Source organism: Erinaceus europaeus, chromosome 1 (genome assembly GCF_950295315.1).
Source record: "Erinaceus europaeus chromosome 1, mEriEur2.1, whole genome shotgun sequence".
NCBI lineage: Eukaryota > Metazoa > Chordata > Mammalia > Eulipotyphla > Erinaceidae > Erinaceus > Erinaceus europaeus.
In genome coordinates, this window is record NC_080162.1 from 84678837 (window position 1) to 84698940 (window position 20104).

Genomic DNA, 20104 nt, shown 5'->3' on the forward strand with positions numbered 1-20104 from the left:
GTTTATACACACTTAACACTTTTTTTTTAATTAACATGATGCTCCTACCCAGTCCACAAGCTCCTTAAACTTGCTTTCCTCTTTGAGACTTGGTTCCTAACTTGGGGTGGGGCTGGGTGTTCAGGACTTGAGATCTGCTTCTTACTGTCTGTCTTGTCTTCCCTCAGGCGGAATGGGAAAGTCCAGCACTGCCGGATCCACTCACGGCAGGATGCTGGTACCCCCAAGTTCTTCTTGACAGACAACCTTGTCTTTGACTCGCTCTATGACCTCATCACACACTACCAGCAGGTGCCCCTGCGCTGCAACGAATTTGAGATGCGCCTCTCAGAGCCTGTCCCACAGACCAATGCCCATGAGAGCAAAGAGTGAGGGAGGGAGGCCATGGGGGTGAGGTGGGTTGGAGGGCTGGTGGGGGATGCCCAGGGTCTGACTGGGACCTGTCCTCAGGTGGTACCACGCCAGTCTCACCAGAGCACAAGCTGAGCATATGCTGATGCGTGTCCCTCGTGATGGAGCATTTCTGGTGCGGAAACGGAATGAGCCCAATTCATATGCAATCTCTTTCCGGTGAGGCTGTGGCCCTGGGTGCTGGGGGGCGGGGGTGGCATGGGGGTGCTTATGCCTGGATCTGGGCTCCCCTGACTCTTATGACTGTTCCATTTCTGTCAAGTGCTGAGGGCAAGATCAAGCATTGCCGTGTCCAGCAGGAGGGCCAGACAGTGATGCTGGGCAACTCAGAGTTTGACAGCCTGGTTGACCTTATCAGCTACTATGAGAAGCATCCACTGTACCGCAAGATGAAACTGCGCTACCCCATCAATGAAGAAGCACTAGAGAAGATTGGCACAGCGGTGAGGGGCACAGTAGGCAGCAGAGTCGGGAAGGAGTGTGTAGCCTTCATAGACACCTGGACTAACTGTTGGACAGGCCCAGAATCTGTCAAGTCTTTAGATGGCCTGGCTTTACAGGACAGAGGGCCCTGGGTGTCACAGCTCCTAGGAGGGTCACTTAGACCTATTGGGAGCCATAGTGAGGTTAGCAAGGCATCCTGGAAGGAGAGAGTGACACTTGTGTCTACAAGGCTGAGTGTTGTGTAGGAAGGTGAAGAGGTTAGGCGGTGTCCAAGAGATCCCTGTGAACCGCAGTATGGGGTGAGGTCTCAGCTCACAGAAAGGGGAGGCCTAATGAGAGAGACTTGTCCAACTGGACTGAGAATGCACTCTGTCCTGGGGCAGGGAGTCCCACAGAAGTGTGGTTATAAGAATGATACCAGTTAAGAAGGCAGGAGTTATAAGGGCTTCAGTCTAACGTCATAGCTGTAGACAGAAGGAAAGGCTATATGACAGGAGATCCCATTAAGATTCTTGTTATCAGTGGGCCCAGGTGGGAAAGGACTGTCATCCACTGGGGGTAAGGGACTCACCTTGACAAGTGAACCATCAAGCACCAACACTGAATGTGTAGTCCTGGGGCTTGAATGGCTACAGATCCCTCAGAAGCAGTTTGGGCCTTAAGAATATAGAAAAGGACGGGACAAAAGCAGGCACCTGCAGCCATCCTCACTGAGGTTGGGGGACCCCCAGTATCATAGTTGCCAGTGAAGGGAACAGGGTTGGTGGCTGGTACACTGGGAGAATGGAGGCATGTGGGAACAATGCCTCTGACATTGACATACCTCAATCTGTCCCATTTCTAGGAACCAGACTATGGGGCCTTATATGGGGGCAACCCTGGCTTCTACGTAGAGGCAAACCCTATGCCGACTTTCAAGGTACAATGCCTGAGCACAGGAAACAGAGGAGGGTCTTGTGGGGCATGCATTTCTCTGTTCATGGGCCATCTGTGGTCTTTGTGGAGAAGTGGTGTTTGTGGTTTTCTGAGGCTCAAGAGGTTGTGAGAAGTGTGTGGTTGGTGTATGACCGCAGCGCTCAACCCCACTCCCTGATTCCTCTTCCTGAGGGGTCACCACTGACCTTTCAGACAACCCCCCAGGGTAACATACCCTCATCTCCCTGGGTGGCAGCAGAGTGGGGGCAGGGCACACTGGCCAGAACACTTTGTTCTCAGCTACTCCACTTCATGGAGGTCAGTCAAGATCTTCCTCTTTTTGTCCTCCACCTCCCCATATAAGGAGTCTGGGCTGATGAGTGTCTTCTCTGTTTCCAGATGAGGGATGACAGGATCCTGGATTTCTAGGCTCCAGGGAGCACTTAGAGTGCCTGCAGACACATCTTCCTAAGTCCTCATTCCTAAGTCTTGGGGTAGATTCTGACCGACCTCAGGGTCAGGGAGGGTGCTTTCAAGGTCCCACACTATATATACACACTGAGGAACTTGCAGCAGAAAACCAGTGTCTTTTTTTTTTTTTTTTTCTTTATTGGGGAATTAATGTTTTACATTCAACAGTAAATACAAAAGTTTGTACATGCATAACATTTCTCAGTTTTTCATATAACAATACAACCCCCACTAGGACCTCTGTCATCCTTCTTGGACCTGTATTCTCCCCCCCACCCACCCCAGAGTCTTTTACTTTGGTGCAATACACCAATTCCAGTTCAGGTTCTACTTGTGAGAAAACCAGTGTCTGTTCAGTCATAATTGCTCTGGAATTTCCTACAGGGAGGCAGGAACTGATATGAGTCATGCTGTTGACAGTCGCGGGACCTCTGCTCCTGAGCGTTGACTGGGAAGCCCAAGCATCTGTCATCTGAGACCCCCGTCAGGGGAACTACTTGGGAAGCACTGTGTTCTGACTGGCATTTCTTATGTCTGCAGTGTGCGGTCAAAGCCCTCTTTGACTACAAGGCCCAGAGAGAGGATGAGCTGACTTTCACCAAGAGTGCCATCATCCAGAACGTGGAGAAACAAGATGGTGGCTGGTAAGCCTGGTCCCTGGGCCTGAGAGCCTGTCATGTGACAGGCCAGGGAGGTACCATTTGTGGATTTTTTTTTCTTTTTTTAGTACTCTCTCTATATACTAGCTGTGCCTGCTTTGGCCTGGTTCAGTGTGGAGTCCTTGACAAGGAGCCCTTCTAAGGGCTGGGGATGGTTGCTGTGGGTCAACACTGATGGTTCCTTCCCACAGGTGGCGTGGGGACTATGGTGGGAAGAAGCAGCTGTGGTTCCCGTCCAACTACGTTGAAGAGATGGTCAGCCCAGCCGCCCTGGAGCCTGAAAGGGAGGTGAGGCCAAACCCCATTAGTGGGTGGGTTTGCACTCCCAGATTCTCTTCATGTGCACCCATCCTGCCACACAGTGCCAGGTGCGCCCGTGCCTGCAGACACTCACCACACTCCTGTGGTATCCATGGTGCCCACACACATGTGCCATGTTTATCTGATTGCTGTACAGTGGGAAAATGTATTTGTCTCCCCACATGCATGTGTACAGCAGAGATGCTGACGAGACTGTGGGCTTTCCTTCCTGTAGCACTTGGACGAGAACAGCCCCTTGGGGGACTTGCTGCGGGGGGTCTTGGATGTGCCAGCTTGTCAGATTGGTGAGCCCCTTCCCCTCTCAACCACTGTTCCTCAGGGTCAGAGTCTCCTTTATGGCTCTTTCCATGTTTGAGGGAGGAAGCCAGTAACTGAACCCCCAAAGGCTGTCCTCACTGTGAGCTCTCCCCTCACTTGGATACCCTCTTGACACTCCCAGCTTTGTTTCCTGCATGCTCCACAGCTGATGCTGATGGCTCGCTCACATCCACAGCCTGATGGGTTGGGTTGTGGGTATGGCAGATGTGAAGGTGGGAGGACGTGGTCCAGGTTAAAGGCATCAGACAGACAAACTAGGATTTGAATTCTGGCCCACCGCTCCTGGCAGTGATTTGCCCAAGTTGTAAGCGTCCTCAGATGGACCTAGCAGAGCAGTACCACTTCCCCTCACAGGTGTAATTCAGGGAGCCAGTCTCTTGGGCTGTGAAGCATAGGGACATGGGAATGTCTGTTATCTTCTCCCCAGCCATCCGTCCTGAAGGCAAGAATAGCAGGCTCTTCGTCTTCTCCATCAGCATGCCTTCAGTTGCACAATGGTCCCTGGATGTCGCTGCTGACTCCCAGGAGGAGCTGCAGGATTGGGTGAAAAAGATCCGTGAAGTAGCTCAGACTGCAGATGCCAGGGTGAGATCCTGCTGGAGCTTAAGAAGGTGCTGGGTGTGGGCAGCATGAGTCTGTTGGGTTGTTAAGGCCTGCAGCCCCTCAAAGCAGTTGGGCTGCCATACCACAGTCCCTAGGCAGGAATCTAGAGGAAACAGACACCAGTGATGCGGCACGTTTAGTGTGTGTTAAGTTTGAGATTTTCATGGGCCATCCAAGCTATCAGCTTAGTGGCTAGTTGGGCACACAGACAGCTGAGTAGTATTTATGGTCTGGGAGCATGGGTAGATCCCAGAGGCTTTGAAATTTGGTATCGGCTAGCAAGAGGGCTTGATATGTGAGGGTGGGGCCTACTGTGCAGAGAGCAGTGGAAATAAAGATGTTGGATATGTCCATTAGACTTGGCAGCAGCACGTGGCCCTGTGTCATGAACTGTGCCATGGCTGGGACTGGATGGCATTGGGGACTGTGGGGTGGCTTAGGACAAAGCCTCTATAAAGCCCAGCTCACAGATGTTTGAGACATCTGGGGAGGTGGGAGGAGATGGAGCTCAAGCTTAGTTGAAAAAGGACCAGCCTTCTAGAGAAGCGGAGGCCTCTTCCATTGAATTGGGGGGAAGGGGAGATGGAGAGAAGGAAATAGTCACAAAGATAAGGATGTTCCCCCCAACATAAGGATCTGTGGCTCCTTTGGATAACAGGCCCCTGTGACCTAGCAGAGAATGGTCAGGGTGCTGAGAGTTTGACCCATGGTGTGGCCTTGGATGGAAAAGATGGGGCCACTTCTGAAGGGACCACTGTAGCTTAGATATGGCCTTGGTAGCAACACATTCTCCTGTGACATATCTGATTGGGCCATGGCAGTGGAAGGATTATTTTTAGCACATAGAAGACTGAAATCCAGATACCTGAGTTCCCAAAATAAAGTTGTATGTGTTGGAGGGGAGGTAGCAGCTAGGTACTAAATAGTGACAGTGGGGGTTGGGTGGTAGCACAGTGGGTTAGGCACAGGTGGTGCAAAGCGCAAAGACCAGTGTAAGGATCCTGGTTCGTGCCCCTGGCTCCCCACCTGCAGGGGGAATTGATTCACAGACAGTGAAGCAGGTCTGCAGGTGTCTGTCTTTCTCTTCCCCTCTCTGTCCTGTCCAACAACGACATCAGTAACAACAATAATAATAACTACAACAATGGCAACAAAAGGGAATGTTAAAAAAAATAGCTACAGTACATTACAGGGAAGGGCAGACTGCCCTAGGACCCTGAGGTGCCACTGGGCATAAGTGGTGGTGAGGGTTCAATTCCCTTAATGTCTTGGAGGATATTTGTATCCTCAGGCAGACAAGGACTAATGTGAGACTGATGACAAAGGGCCCTTGTTTACTCTCCAGTGGGGTTTGGAAAGTGCATGGGAGGTGGATACAGTGTGTGTAGTGTACACTCCAGCCAGGGGCTAATGGGTCTGTCTTGTATGTCATCAGCTCACAGAGGGAAAGATGATGGAGCGAAGGAAGAAGATTGCTTTGGAGCTCTCTGAGCTAGTAGTCTACTGCCGACCTGTTCCCTTCGATGAAGAGAGTAAGCCAGGGGTGTAGGGCAGGGCTGGGCAGGGCGCATGGGTGCCCTCTGTGGTGATGCATGAGGTGCTAAGCCCCTTTATACAGCCTGTCGTGGGAGCCCAGCCTGGGGCTGAGCTCTGTAAACATTCTCCCTCTTTGGCCCAGAGATTGGCACAGAACGTGCCTGCTACCGGGACATGTCGTCTTTCCCGGAAACCAAGGCTGAAAAATATGTGAACAAAGCAAAAGGCAAGAAATTCCTTCAGTACAACCGGTTGCAGCTCTCTCGAATCTACCCGAAGGGCCAGCGCCTGGACTCCTCCAACTATGACCCCTTGCCCATGTGGATCTGCGGCAGTCAGCTAGTGGCCCTCAACTTCCAGACCCCAGGTGAGAAGGTGCCTTGTGGGGCAGGATGGGTGTTGCTTGTGCAATAGTTGGGCTAGAGCCTGCTACCTGGCTTTTCCAGACAAACCTATGCAGATGAACCAGGCGCTTTTCATGGCCGGAGGGCACTGTGGCTACGTGCTGCAGCCAAGCACCATGCGGGAGGAGGCATTCGACCCCTTTGACAAGAGTAGCCTCCGAGGGCTGGAGCCATGTGCCATCAGCATCGAGGTAGGTGGTTCTCATTTGGGCTTCTGGAGGGGAAGTGGGCCCCCCTCCTGGGGTTTTTGTGTATGCTAAGCCAGCTTTCTGGGAGGGAAGGCTGGATGCCAGTTTACATGAGTGGGGACGGGACACGGGACTGTCCTCAAGGTGGAAAGGCAGCTACAGACCTCGGCCATGGGGCTGGGCTCTGCCTGGCATAGACGAAGCAGCTGGATTAAACATGACCAGTTCTTGACACTAAGGAGTCAGACTGTCCATGAGGCCAAACCTTCCGTAGCCATTCCCTGGCAGAAGATGAACAGGAAGCTGTTGGTGAGCCAGGACTTGTGCCAGGATTTCCTACTGACCCTTGGGCCTGCAAGCTCTCATGGGTAGCAGTCCTTGGCAGAGTGTTCTGCAAGATGAGCTGAGCTTCTCAGGGAGCTGAGTCTATTTTTTATCCAACAATGAGTAGTTGAAAAGACTTCCATGTTAAAAACAGGCATCTTTAACATGAAGTAGACTGCAAAACTTACATGTGAATCTTCACTGGTGGCAGCTGTGCTTAGAGCTGTAGCAGCTTCAGGGACTCAACAGCCCATGCCCTCGGGGCCAGCAGAGGGCGCACTGCCTCCACTCTGCAGTGGTGACTGATCAGGGAGTACCACTCAGGGCCCATATTTGCCTACCTCACAGGTGCTGGGGGCCCGGCATCTCCCAAAGAATGGCCGAGGCATTGTGTGTCCTTTTGTGGAGATTGAGGTGGCTGGAGCTGAGTATGACAGCACCAAGCAAAAGACAGAGTTTGTGGGTAAGTCTGTTTCCCACTTACCACACTCATCTCCCTGGGTCCAGTGAAGGCCCCTCCACACTGGTGGTGACACTTGTCCCTCTTAAGGTGGCCTGAAGCCTCTGTCCTTGCTTTCACAGTTGACAATGGACTGAACCCTGTGTGGCCGGCCAAGCCCTTCCACTTTCAGATCAGTAACCCTGAATTTGCCTTCCTGCGCTTTGTGGTGTATGAGGAAGACATGTTCAGTGACCAGAACTTCCTGGCACAAGCCACCTTTCCAGTGAGAGGCCTGAAAACAGGTGAGGCCCCCACGACCCTGAGGGGGAGGAAGCCGGGTCCCCTTCTTGGGTTTGTCCTGGGTTAAGAGCAGGCTCTCCTCCTAGGATACAGAGCAGTGCCTTTAAAGAACAACTACAGTGAGGACCTGGAGTTGGCCTCCCTGCTTGTCAAGATCGACATTTTCCCTGCCAAGGTAACTATGGTCTCCAGGGAGGTGAGAGCCAGCCACGAGATAGAGGGGAGGTGCTGACCATGTGTGTCCTTGCCTATGTCGAAGCAGGAGAACGGAGACTTCAGTCCTTTTAATGGTGCATCCCTTCGGGAGCGGGGCTCCGATGCCTCTAACCAGCTATTTCATGGCCGGGTCCGAGAAGGCTCCTTTGAAGCCCGCTATCAGCAGCCATTTGAGGACTTCCACATCTCCCAAGAGCATCTCTCAGACCATTTCGACAGTAGGGAACGAAGGTGAGAGGCTGTGGAGGGTAACAGTGGTTTGCACTTGTGTGGGGGCCAGGGGATGGGGGTGGGGATGTGGTGCTGGAGAGACAAAACAAGGAAGGACTTAGTCCTCCTTGTTCAGTATCTCCAGGCTAGGTAGGTTATAATTGCTTGGCTGAGGGCTGTCAGGCTCCCTGCAGATAATGATACTCTCCCCTTTTGTCCAGGGCCCCACGCAGGACTCGGGTCAACGGAGACAACCGACTCTAGTTGTGCCCAGCAGGTGCTCTGCGCCTCGTGGAATGCCAGGACCTGGGTTCTTTGGCAGTGGCCTGCCGTGGCTGCCTTCCTGGCCTCGCGGCCTGGAGCCTGATCCCAGCAGGGAACGCTAGACAAAACCAAGCCATTAATGAGATGTATTACTGTTTTGGGCCTCCATGCCCCAACGCTGGGTGAAGGCAAAAACTGTACTGTGTCTCATATTAAGCACACACATCTGGCCCTGACTTCTGGAGATAGAGCCTCCCATCTTGTGGGCCCAAGACCGTAGCCCCTTGGAGAGACAGGCTGCCTCAGCTGGAGGCACAGGAGGCTCTAAGGAGCCACTAACATTCCTGAGAGTGGAGGAGCAGCAGCAGCTTTGCTGGGCCAGGGAAACAAGTTTACATTGTCCTGTAGCTTTAAAACCACAGCCAGGCAGGGTGGGAGGACAGACGCCCCTGCAGTTTGGCCCTGGAGCCAGGGCAGAGGAGCACAGGGGCTCTGCCTGCCCGAGGAAGACACAGCACAAGGGCACATTGCCCATGGCTGGGAATGCTCCCCAGCCTGAAAGATACAGGGGATCATGTTAAAAATAGCAGTATTATTTTTCTTCTCCGTGGTATTGTAACTTATTTACTTCTCACCCTGAGAAGGAAGCCTTGGAGCAGAGCCTCCCAGAAGAGAGCAGCAGGCAGACTGCCTGCTGTGCCGGGGGAGGAGGGCTCAGTGTCTAGTGGGAAGGCACCATCAAGACTGCGGTGAGGGCTGAGAAGAGAAGAAATAGCAAAGCCTATTCTGGTGAGTCAAAGACGACTCAGTATACTTTCCCTTAGGAATGAAAGGAAGATTGAGGAGGTACCTACCTTGTGGGTAGGTTGGGGGAGACAGGCAATCAGGTGCTGGCCGAAGCTGCTGTGCTCGTGGCAGTTTCTGTGTTGTTGACAAAAGATCTGAGGACACGGGAAGGCAGCCACTACCTGTGAGGGTAGAGGCTGGGGTCCAGGCCCATGGGTGCAAAGGTGCCTGACAGCATAGCCAGCATCCAGCACACGCAGACCCACGGCCCACATTTGGACTCTGGGTTGGCCATTTGCTAGTTCTGCTGCCCTCTTAAGATCTGACTGCCAAATAAATCATCCTCATGTCCTTTTTCCTTTTAACTTGTGTGCTTTTTATGGGGGCTCAGGAAAGCCCGTTTGGAAATTTGTCAAAGGTAAGTGCCTGGCAGTTGTTCATCAGTACAAGTGAGTTGGAAGTTTCCAGGTTGAGCAGAATTTTCTTCCTGCACTGAGATGTGTGGCTGCACCTTTTCTCCTGCAGCCTGCCTGGTGGCAAGCACAGGCCTCTATGGTTGGCTGACTTTGGTGCTAGTCCCTTCCCAGTTCCATAGAAACTTCTTTTAAAACAGTATTGCATTCAAGTATAAGTTTCCCCTCTGGCTTTTTCTATATCTTCTTGTAGTGAGAATCTGTAACGGTGGTGTGGGGTATTGAACCTGAAACTTTGGAGCCTCTTTACTTAGCCATTTATGGTACCTGCCCCAGGCTCTATTTTCATAGTGTTGACATAGTTAAGAAATGACATCTGACAAAGTTGCCTGATGGGTATGGATAGGCTTGAAAATCTAGCACAGGGAACCTGGGAAGACCAGTCATTGAAGAAATGCAGCTTTTTTTTTTTTTTAAATTAGTGCATCCCTGGTGGTACAGGTTGTAGTTCTGGAGAGATAAATTTATTTTTGCAGGAGTTGGGCGGTAGTGCAGCAGATTAAGCGCACGTGGCGCAAGGACCGGCATAATGATCCTGGTTCAAGCCCCCAGCTCCCCACCTGCAGGGAAATCGATTCACAGGCGGTGAAGCAGGTCTGCGGGTGTCTATCTCTCTGTCCTATCCAACATCAACAATATCAATAACAACAATAACTACAAAGGACAACAAAAGGGAAAATAAATATTTTTTAAAAAATTATTTTTGCAAGGCAAGCTCAAAGACTTTTCCCAAGTTCACTCTGGAGTCAGTCCTGGTACCTTGGCTAAGCCTTGGGGAAGCAGCTTTGTGCTGAATCTAAAAAGCCCAGGCCTTTTAGAGCTGTTGTGGATCCCTGAGTCAAGAGGTTATAGGAGCCCTATCACTCTGGTTTTTGCTGGCTGGCCCCTTAGTTTTCTTCCAAGAGTCTGTCTACTAGGGACACGCAGGCTGGGTTCAAAGTATCTTGTCTTGACTTTAACCTAGTAGACGTGTATGCTCAGCACTACCTGAAGCCAAGAACACTTCATTATAAAGGCTTCTCTGTGGTCCTGGGCATAGAGGGCAGGGGCTCCCTCCTGATTGGGCACATTCTGAAGTTAACCTGAAAACTAGGCCAGGGACTAGAAATTTAACGTTTTTCAATTTGAGCTCTTCATCTCTCACCATTTGTGTCCTGATGAGAAAAAACAGTGGCCCTTGAACAATGTGTTTGAACTGTATGGAACCATTTATAGGGACTGTGCTCCCACCTGGCATATGTAGAACCCAGCTAACCTTGAATTTTTGACTCCCACCTGGCATATGTAGAACCCAACTAACCTTGAATTTTTGACTTCTAGGGAGCATGGGTCCTCTGTGTTGAAGTGTCAACTGCATTCCAGGTTATCTTTCGAAATTAGTTTATGGAACAACACCAGGTCACACTTCCTTTGCATTTCAATTAAATGGATCAAGTCCTATATCAGACTGATCATCCTTTCTTCACTGAGTCCTCATACTCTTGTCAGTCTGGCTGCTGGGAGGGTCTCAAGAAAGCCCACACAGCACCCTTTCCAGGCCATCACTTCAACACATTTCAGGGTTGTGCCCAAGTCTGCACCACCATAGAATTCAGCCAGTTGACCTGGGGATCCACAACAGCTCTAAAGGGTCTGGGTTTTTTAGATTAAACACAAAGCTGCTTCCCTAGGGGTTGTTAAATTGGTCTCCAGAAGGGCTGAGTTAGGGACTATGTGGGTCAGAGCACCAGGCTAGGACAGTGATTCTGTTCCAGGTGTGCTGTGACCACATGGTTTTACTGCAGAACTCTTCCTTCAGCCACAGGATACACAGATTCAAAGTCTTACAGGCTGAGGTTTTAGTCCTCCTCTTCCAAGGTCTCTGCATATTCACCAATTTCTCCTTAGCAGATGACAGTGCTTATCAACACTTCAACACTTTTCTCACAAGGAAAAAGAAAACTTTGGCACGACCCTTTCACCATATACCTGATGGTTCCAGGCTTGTTACTTTGCCTTTAACATAATTGCAGAAAACAGCACAGTTCTCTCATGTAGAAGCCATTACAGTTGACTCATCTGTATGGGAAATAGAATTGGAGACTTTCCAGCACCAGGGAAACAGTCCCTGAATTCAAGTTTAAGACCAGTCTTGCCATAGAGTAAATTTGATGTAAAGTGCTTTTAGCCAGCTTTCTGGTTCCCCAACAAAACAAACTCAGCAGATGTGAAGTACATTCACGTTTTTATTTTAGAACAATCAAGATTTAAAAGTACCATTTCAGCCAATTTCAAATTGTACAAGCAGTTTGTCCCCCCCCCCCCATCCAAATCCACAGATAGAAAAAAATCTAAGAAATGTGCAATTTGCATCTTAGAAATAGCAGCATCCCCACAGGGGACCTTGTGAGGCCTGGAGACTCAGCCCAAAATGGTGGCCTGCTCCTTTCCCCTGGGCACAAGCACACACCAAAGGCAGGTCCCACCTTTATGTTAAGAACATTTACCAGGGCAAAGGATTTCTATTCTACCCAGGCTTAAGTGATAGTCAAAGTTAGCCTCTCCACTTGAGCTCTCACACTGGGTCACTGCAGGAGATGGGACTGTCTTACACCACTTAATAAAAGTTTTACTTCATCTCTGGACAAACAGAAGTAGGCAGTTGCCTTTTCTTTAGCACCAAGATGATCTGTTCTGTCAGTCTCAAAAGCAAACTGCTTGCTCAATAGTCATTCCCCAGACTCCTTAGCAGTCTGATCCCAGAAACAAAGGACTTGTGCTGAAGACCAGAATATAAATGGGTGGTAGAAAACCAGGAATCAGGCCTGTCATGAAGGATTCTGCAGGCCTTTGGCAACCTCCCCAACTCCCACAAAGACTGCCTGTAAACTCAATGAACAATGGACCAGCAGGGGCTGGGAGGCATGTCTTCTTTTTACTAACAATTATGGCACAGTCTGGCCCTCCTGACACAGCTCAACAAAGCCACTGCTTAAAAGCATGATGAAAACTCCACTTCCCAGAGGGGGGAAGCACTTCTTTTTTGTTCAGTGTCTGATTGCCATGCTGGAACTCTGTAAGGGTCAGGCAGTGACTCTCCTACTCACTCCAGTTACTCTAATCTCCCTGGGACCCCACAGGTAAAGGAATTGCAAGAAAAAAAAGCTGTATGGGTAGGAACCAGGAATAAATTACTCTAGATATAAATCACAGGATTAACAGGGACCATGTGGGTGGACTTGCCCTCTGTTTCTAGTCTGAGAAACACCAGACACTCGACTCTTCCTATGTCCAGGGACCCTTTGTCCTAGACTTCTCACCTTTACCCTTCACCCTTCAGTCTCACTGGGTTCTTCTGAATCATCCATTTATCATGCAGTGAAATGTTATGAAGCATTAGCCAGGAAAAGCTATTCTTGAACACACTGGCAAGTACCAGGGCCAGTCTCCTAAAAGAAGAGGCACTAATGGCAGGTAAACACTCCTCAGGGCCCTGGCTCACCACCTGCTGGAGTGGACAGCAGGAGATGCTACACAGCGGCAAGAGCAGACCACGGTCCCCTACAGCCCGGCCACTGGTGCCCACCCCCGTGGCTCTGCATAGGCAGCAGCAGGGTCCAGGTGCTGAGGTCACAGAAGGCTTAGGACAGGCACCAAACATAGCACTGACTACATTCTTTATGAATCCTTGGAGTCCTGTTAAGAGGATTTTTAAAAATCAGGGAAGCAGGTTTTTGTCACTGTCTAGTAACCTGGTCTGTCAAGTGCATCCCATACTGGGTGTCTGCAATGCTCTGGACTGTGGGCACTTAGAATGACTGGCTCCTGCTGGATTCAGGTTCTTCTGTGTCTCCAGTCTGGCAAAGGATTTGGGACCTCATTCAGTAAAAGACCGAGTTGCAGACAAGTCACAGGATGGCCAGTTTTAACACGTAGCTCACTGAAGAATGAAAGCATAGGCTCTTGACCCTCTCTAGAGTCAGATACTCTGTCTTCCTTTTATCTCACAGGTGTAGATGCTAGGTTAGGGGGAAAAGAATGGTGTTAGGCCTCTCCTTCTTGGTATGAGCGGACAGTGGGAAACAGTTCAGCAGCAACATAGTAAATAGCAGTCAGTTCCACCCGATTTAAAGCACCCATGATCTCCACTTCCATCTAGTAACTGGCTAAAATAAATTCATTTTGCTGAAGGACTGTCCAGTTCCATCAGCCCTTTATAGCACAACTCAACCATTATAAATAAGTCAGGAAAAATAGCATGGCAGGCCCCTCAGATTGAAGCCTAGCATGTACCAGATTGAAGAGTTGGCTTGAGCTCTTGCTTTCTCAGATGTTGGAACTTTTCTGAGGTGGGTGCTCCTCCAAGCTTCTTGAAGATATCCCTGCCCTTTCAGATGTGGGCAGGGTGGGCAGGCAGGACCAGAGAGGCAGTGTGCTGAGGAAAGGACTCTGATTCAGAAGACTGAAGTGGGGGAGAACTGAGTCCTGTCATCTTGTAAGTCCCATATTAGCTGTTGGCTTTGACCTAGGACACTTGGCTGTGCTGACCTTTGTGAGTCTGGAGTTTTTCATTTTTTTCAGCATACAACTGAGCCTTGCAAATCAATGCGATACATGATAATTGAAGCTTCATACAAAAGTCCCATCTGCAAAAGGTGATTCCAACAGATAAACTGCCCCAAGGAAAGCTGAACAAGGAAAAAGTCCAGGAAAAACCCAAAATCCATATTGGTTTTAAGATTTTCTTGGCCAGTTTTCTTCTTCTGTAAAGTGTCTTTATCCACTTATGCTATGATACTCAGACTGACAAAGCTGCTTCAAATTAAGGATTTTGATCTTTTGGTCCAAGAAGAGAACAGGAAGACAAGAGGTGGCAGAGCCCAAGATAGGGTAGTACAAGCAAGGAGCCATGGGCAGTTGGTGTGCATAGAAACATGAGCGCTGACCCAGAAAGTCTGGCGCCAGCCCTGGCTCTGTGGCAGGCAGCGTGGCACAGATATACCACAGTCAGAGAAGGGAGGTGACACAAGATTTGTAGCCGGACCAGATTAAATCAACAAAAGCCACATCACAATCTAGAGAATACACTGACGTTTCCAGTCAGCTGTGACAAGGACATTAGTGTGAATCTGCAAGTAACACTGAGCACTGCCCATGCCCCTCCTCTTGCTACCAGAGACCAGGTGTGGGCGCCTGAGTCCAGGTGCTTTGGTCCTCAACAGGCACTAGTCACTTTACCAAAAGACGGAGCACCGTGTCGGACAGTTGCTACAAACCCCGAAGTGCTGGCAAGCATCCAACAAGGGCATTCAATTCCAGGAACTCTAGGCGCCTAAAAACGGGAGCCTTCCAAATAAAAAATTCCTTAATGGTCAGTAATTCAAAATAAGTAATCAAAATATATGTACCCTAAATACAGATTTCCTTTATCAGAATGGTGATTTGGTTTCACCTATTAAAACTGGATCTACAGCCTCATGTAAAAAATATAATAGACCAAACAAGTACAAGATGTAGCAAAAAAGAAACACTGAGATACTTCACTACTTTTTGACAAGTCTTAAGTGCAAACTGAAGAGGGAAGAAGATTTCTCACCTCATAAAATGGATTTTCTTCTTCAGAAAAGACCATCCCCGCCCCCCTTCCCTCAACTTTACAGCCCACAGGTGGCCCCTCAAGGTCACTTCACAGAGCTCAGCTCCTCAGTGATCTGACTCATCACAGAGCCACAGGCCAGCTGCTGCCGCCTCCCCACCACACTGAACAGTCCTGATTTCCTGTTGGGGTGTGTGTTTATCTGTCCCAGGCTGGCTGTGTTCACGATCTTGCACCAAAAGTCCTGGAGTGTCCCATGAAGCACCAGCTAGATGATCCAAGCATCTCTCACCACAGCCTTTGATTATCTTACTCATTCAAGCTCGAGAACCAACCCTCACTTGTTGACTCTGGTCCTAGAGCACAGAGTGGGGTAGGTCCAGTTGCTGGGCTCCTTACCTAGCAGTTTTGCCACTGCTGGCGTGCAGGCAGGCAGACAGGCGGGCAGGCAGGGTCACTATCTGTGAAGAAAGCACACCCAGGTAGGCAGCATTGTAGCTTTTCTACCTTAAAGATGAGCTGGTGCCGAGATCCTGCATGTGCTTGTCCACCAAGTCACTTATTTTTCTTTTCTGCTGTTTGGGGCTGTAAATGAAAGGTGAATACAAGTAACCAAGGAAATTCTCTTTAGATACTGTGTGCAGGGCCTGGGGAGTGGTCTTGGCGGGGGATGTCAGACACTGGCCGTGGCTCCATGCTTGGCTGCTCCAGTGGTGTCCCAGTTGCCAGGCTTCCCTCCAACACATGCTGTTACCACTGAGTTCCTCAAGTGAACATGTCAGATGGACATCTCATGAGTAAAGTATCCAGTGAGTATGTGTACTGCATATGTGTATATAGATATTAGCCTGCACTTTACATAAACATTAAAGGAAAAATTCCCGGTGTCTGTTCTCTGGAGAGAGGCAGTCACTCACTACTCTTGGCAGCTCTTCACAGAGGCCTTTGAGGCTAAATAGCTTTATACCCCAAGTAAAAAGGATACAAATATCAGTTGCAAAATTTGCCAAATACTCACATGTCATCTGAGACAGATAACAGCTTCCTATTGGGGCAGAGAGGGCTGGAGAAATTTTAGAACAACAATGGTTCAAGGGCTTTTGATTTCTAAAATAAAAGTTCTTTCCTGGAAGACAGGTATTGCCACGATCTTCACCCTCACCGAGCCAAGCCAGCCGGGTATGCTGCTGCTGTTGGTGGAGAACAACAGTGCTAACCCACCACTAGACTAGTGTCTCCTGCACAGAGCTCCATGTCCTTTCATCAGCATCTCCTAACACTGTCTGCCTAGGCTGGGCCCAGAAGGAGACAGATGGCCAAGGCCTTGGTGCTTCAGAAAGCAGATGGTCAAAGTAGTGAGTATGAGCTGACAAGACTGCAGCGCATACCTGTCACCTGCCCCCCACGCCTGCTATTCTCTTGGGGAAAACAGGGTTGACCACTTAGCACAGCTTTGCAGCAAGTCTTGCAATATGTCAAAGGCACCTTTTTCTGTGATTCTGATTAACAACATGGATATATGGGTTTGACTAAAGTGACTAGAAATCTTGTTTCCAAGACTGAAGCTATAAATATATGTCATTTTGAAAACACTCTTGTGAGCACCTGCTCAGTGGTGCCCAGCACCCCTGGAGTGAAGCCCACATGCCAGCTGAGTCCTCAGTGGGGGGAAGGGGCAGGGAACTTGGAGGTTTGTTTTTGTGCTGAAGACCACCAAGGCTCTGATAATTTCCCAAAACCCCAAAAGTCCTTCAACTTCCTCTCTTACTACTGGGCAGGCATGATTCTTCCTTCCACAGGTCAGAATCCAGGCAGCTCTGCAGCAAATGCAAGTACAGGGCTGAAAAACCACAGTGGCCAGAGCTAAGGGTTATGGCTCCAAACCTTTACCCCCATTTATTTTCTCAACTTTTCTTCTCATTCTAAATATATGTAGATTCTTTTTTTTTAAAGGGGGCACACAGAGCAGTACATTAGGCTTTAAAACTTTAGTTCATGATTTAAACATCCACAAAAAATGCAGAATTATGGTACATACTTAAAATTGAAAGCATCAACTACTAGTCTATAGCTAGCTCACCTTGAAATTGTGAGTAACAGCAGATTCTGCACTGATTATCCCTCAAGGCAAGGCAAGTCTGACATGAAACTCTATAATATACTCAGTACAGTAGAGGTCACCTCAAAAGTGCTGCCTTAAGGAATGAAAAGGGGCACACAGGGGCTCCTAGATGTACTTCTGAGAGTGCTATTAATCCCTGCCCAATTGTGGAAGGGAAGGGGGATGTGGTCCCAACCATCTCCAGAGAACAGATACGGAACATTTTTAGAGATGCTGTAAAAGACAATGTACTGCACTGCTAATCAACGTTTCTATGTAATAAAAGTGTTTATAACCTGGTGATCTATGAAGTGTGTATAGGCAGATCTATATGTTAAAAACTTGATTCTGTGTCTTTGAATAAGAAATCAGAATCATTTTATCCACTGGGAGGCAAAGGAAAGGTCCTACATTGTGGGACGAGGTGACGAGAACTCTGGCCCCCAGCGTGCTCAGCAGCGGTAGCAGGCAGACAGGCTGACGGTGCCGTGGGCTCTGGGCTGTCTGTGAAGCCGCCAGGAGCTCTCTTGTCTGGCCAGTGGCTGAGCACGGAGATGGCAAGAGGCAGTAGTCAGTCAGGATGAGCCTTTCTACATGGCAGGTGGCATCCCAGACTGGCCAGTCCTTCACAGCAATCGATTCAGACTCAGTCTGTTTCTGAGGAGAAAACACATGCCTGTCACAGCCATATCAGTTACTACTTGTGCAGCCCCCAAGGGAGCCTGGTCTGGGGCAGAGGGGCACCCCACTGCTCTGGAGGCCTCTTAGTTCTCTGAGTAGTGCCCTTGAGCCAGTCACTCCCCAACTTGAGGGAATGTGGGAAAGAGTGTGTAGGCTAAAGAAGGCATGCTGGCTAAATCTGACAAGACCTCCAGGCTCTTCCAAGGACCACAGCCAAAACCAGTCCTAGCATCTGAAGTAAGAGCTTGTCTTCCCTTGGCCAACTAACCTTGCTTGCCTCTGCTCAGCTTCCCAAACAGCTGCTGCCTCTGGAGTCTTGTTCTAACCTGCTTTGTCCTGTCCCTCTTTCCCAGCTTTGCAGAACATGCTGCTCCAATGCACTGGGCTGTCGGAAGAGTCATGGCATGTTTTTCTATGCAAAAAGGTGTCATGACTTTTCTGATAACCCAATAATAGTGGCTGGGTCTGTTTACTGATATGTAGCCTACTGGTATCTTCATTTGCAACTTCTGACCCTGTACCCCAAGTTTGCGAGACTGTTCAGAGAAGTCTGCCCTCTATGATGCCCCAATGGTGTCACCACTTCATGCTACCCCTGCTCTCCCTCTAAGACACCAAATGTGCTGCATTTAGTAGCTGAGGTAAGTCAAGGCTAAAGTCGAGACTTAATACATATTAACACAGGCGGGGGGGGGGGGCAGCATGACGTTATGCATAAGACCTTCATGTCTGAAGCCCCAGATTCAACCCTCAGCACCATCACAACCCACACCAGTGCAGAGCTCTGGTTATAACAAACAAAAGAATACATCTTTATATCTCTCCATCCTACCATTTCATTCATTTAGAAAGAAGTATATGATTATGTGGCATTAAGTATATTCATAGTGCTGTGTAATCACCCTACTTCCAGAACTTTCTCACCATCCCAAACAAACTATATCCATTAAACAGTAACTCTTCTCTCCCTCTGGTAACTTATATTCTACCTTCTTTTTAAAATTATTGGATAGAGACAGTCAGAAATCAAGAGGGAAGGGAGGGAGAGAGAGGGAGAGACAGAGAGACACCTGCAGCACTGCTTCACCACTTGGCAAAGCTTTCCCCTTGCAGGTGGGGACTGGGGGCTCGAACCTAGGTCCTTGTGCACTGTAACATGTGCGCTCAACCAGGTGCGCCACCACCCAGCCCCTCTACCTTCTGTCTTAACAACTTGTCTATTTTACATAACTTATATAAGTGAAATCAGACAATATTTGTCCTTTTTTATCTGGCTTATTTATTATCGTCTTACTATATATTTTTCTAATGATTTTTAAAAAAAAATTTATATTTTCCCTGTTGTTGCCTTTTAAAAAATTGTTGTTATTGATGTTGTTATTGTTGGAAAGGGCAGAGAGAAATGGAGAGAGATGGGGAAGACAGAGAGAGGGAGAGAAAGATAGACACCTGCAGACCTGCTTCACCGCCTGTGAAGCGACTCCCCTGCAGGTGGGGAGCCGGGGGCTCAAACTGGGATCCTTACAACGGACCTTGCTCTTTGCGCCAAGTGTGATTAACTCGCTGCGCTACTGTCTGACTCCCTTTTTTTTTTATAAAACTTTTTTTTTTTAACATTTATTTATTCCCTTTTGTTGCCCTTGCTGTTTTATTGTTGTAGTTATTCATGTTGTCCTCATTGTTGGATAGGACAGAGAGAAATGGAGAGAGGAGGGGAAGACAGAGAGGGGGAGAGAAAGATAGACACCTGCAGACCTGCTTCACTGCTTGTGAAGCGACTCCCCTGCAGGTGGGGAGCCGGGGACTCAAACTAGGATCCCTACGCCAGTCCTTGCTTTGTGCCACCTATGCTTAACCCACTGTGCTACCGTCCGACTCCCGGAGAGTATGATAATTCTACGTCTAGCTTTTTGAAGAAATGCTAAATTGCTTCCTAAAATGGCTACATCACCTTTCCATCCCTGCTAGCAATACACAAGGGTTCAAATTACTCCATATCTTCACCAACACCTATGACTTTGTCGTTTTTAAGATTTTTTTTTGTTATTTATGACAGAGGGGAGAGAGCTAGAGAAAGAGGATCAGAGTGTTACTCGGGAGACACTGGCATTGCCACACACTCAGGACCTTGTGCTTACGAGTAAGATGCTCAATACACTGTACCACCTGCCACTGACTTGCTAACCGGATATAAAGTGGCATCTCACTGTGGTTTTGATTTGCATTTACCTAGAAAATAATAACGGTGAACATACTGCCATGTATTGGCCCTCTGTTTTTACTAAGTGATTGTTCTTCACATGCCCTGAATATCAACACCTTACCTGAAGCATAATTTCTCTTTCCCACTGCTTGCTCTAGGCAGGCCCAGCTGCTCTCCAGCCCCAACCACCAGGCTGCAGATATCCCAAACTTATCTCTTCAGTCCTGACCCCTTTCTAAATCTTCAGACTCAGAGTTGA

At 49.0% G+C, this 20104-nt stretch overlaps 2 protein-coding genes across 9 annotated transcripts in view; one reads left to right on the top strand and one right to left on the bottom strand.

The window, feature by feature from the left end:
- PLCG1 (phospholipase C gamma 1) overlaps nucleotides 1–9177 on the top strand; it is a 49839-nt gene extending 40662 nt beyond the window's left edge. For 2 of the 3 annotated variants that reach the window (XM_060190065.1, XM_060190076.1), the window contains 16 exons: nucleotides 168–368; nucleotides 451–570; nucleotides 674–854; nucleotides 1700–1774; nucleotides 2782–2885; nucleotides 3092–3188; nucleotides 3436–3505; nucleotides 3967–4124; nucleotides 5578–5674; nucleotides 5821–6045; nucleotides 6125–6273; nucleotides 6943–7057; nucleotides 7177–7338; nucleotides 7423–7511; nucleotides 7599–7783; nucleotides 7984–9177. In XM_060190065.1, coding sequence (XP_060046048.1) covers nucleotides 168–368; nucleotides 451–570; nucleotides 674–854; nucleotides 1700–1774; nucleotides 2782–2885; nucleotides 3092–3188; nucleotides 3436–3505; nucleotides 3967–4124; nucleotides 5578–5674; nucleotides 5821–6045; nucleotides 6125–6273; nucleotides 6943–7057; nucleotides 7177–7338; nucleotides 7423–7511; nucleotides 7599–7783; nucleotides 7984–8026 — 2071 coding nt within the window. In that variant the 3' untranslated portion in view covers nucleotides 8027–9177. Of the gene's footprint in view, nucleotides 1–167; nucleotides 369–450; nucleotides 571–673; nucleotides 855–1699; nucleotides 1775–2781; nucleotides 2886–3091; nucleotides 3189–3435; nucleotides 3506–3966; nucleotides 4125–5577; nucleotides 5675–5820; nucleotides 6046–6124; nucleotides 6274–6942; nucleotides 7058–7176; nucleotides 7339–7422; nucleotides 7512–7595; nucleotides 7784–7983 lie in introns of all 3 variants that reach the window. The other variant, XM_060190057.1, reaches the window with a different exon arrangement.
- A 2315-nt stretch (nucleotides 9178–11492) lies between these two features.
- The window catches only part of ZHX3 (zinc fingers and homeoboxes 3), a 148613-nt gene continuing 140001 nt past the window's right edge, over nucleotides 11493–20104 (bottom strand). For all 6 annotated transcript variants that reach the window (XM_060190090.1, XM_060190103.1, XM_060190120.1 and 3 more), the window contains one exon: nucleotides 11493–17618. In XM_060190090.1, the coding sequence (XP_060046073.1) occupies nucleotides 17608–17618 (11 nt within the window). In that variant the 3' untranslated portion in view covers nucleotides 11493–17607. The remainder of the gene's footprint in view (nucleotides 17619–20104) is intronic.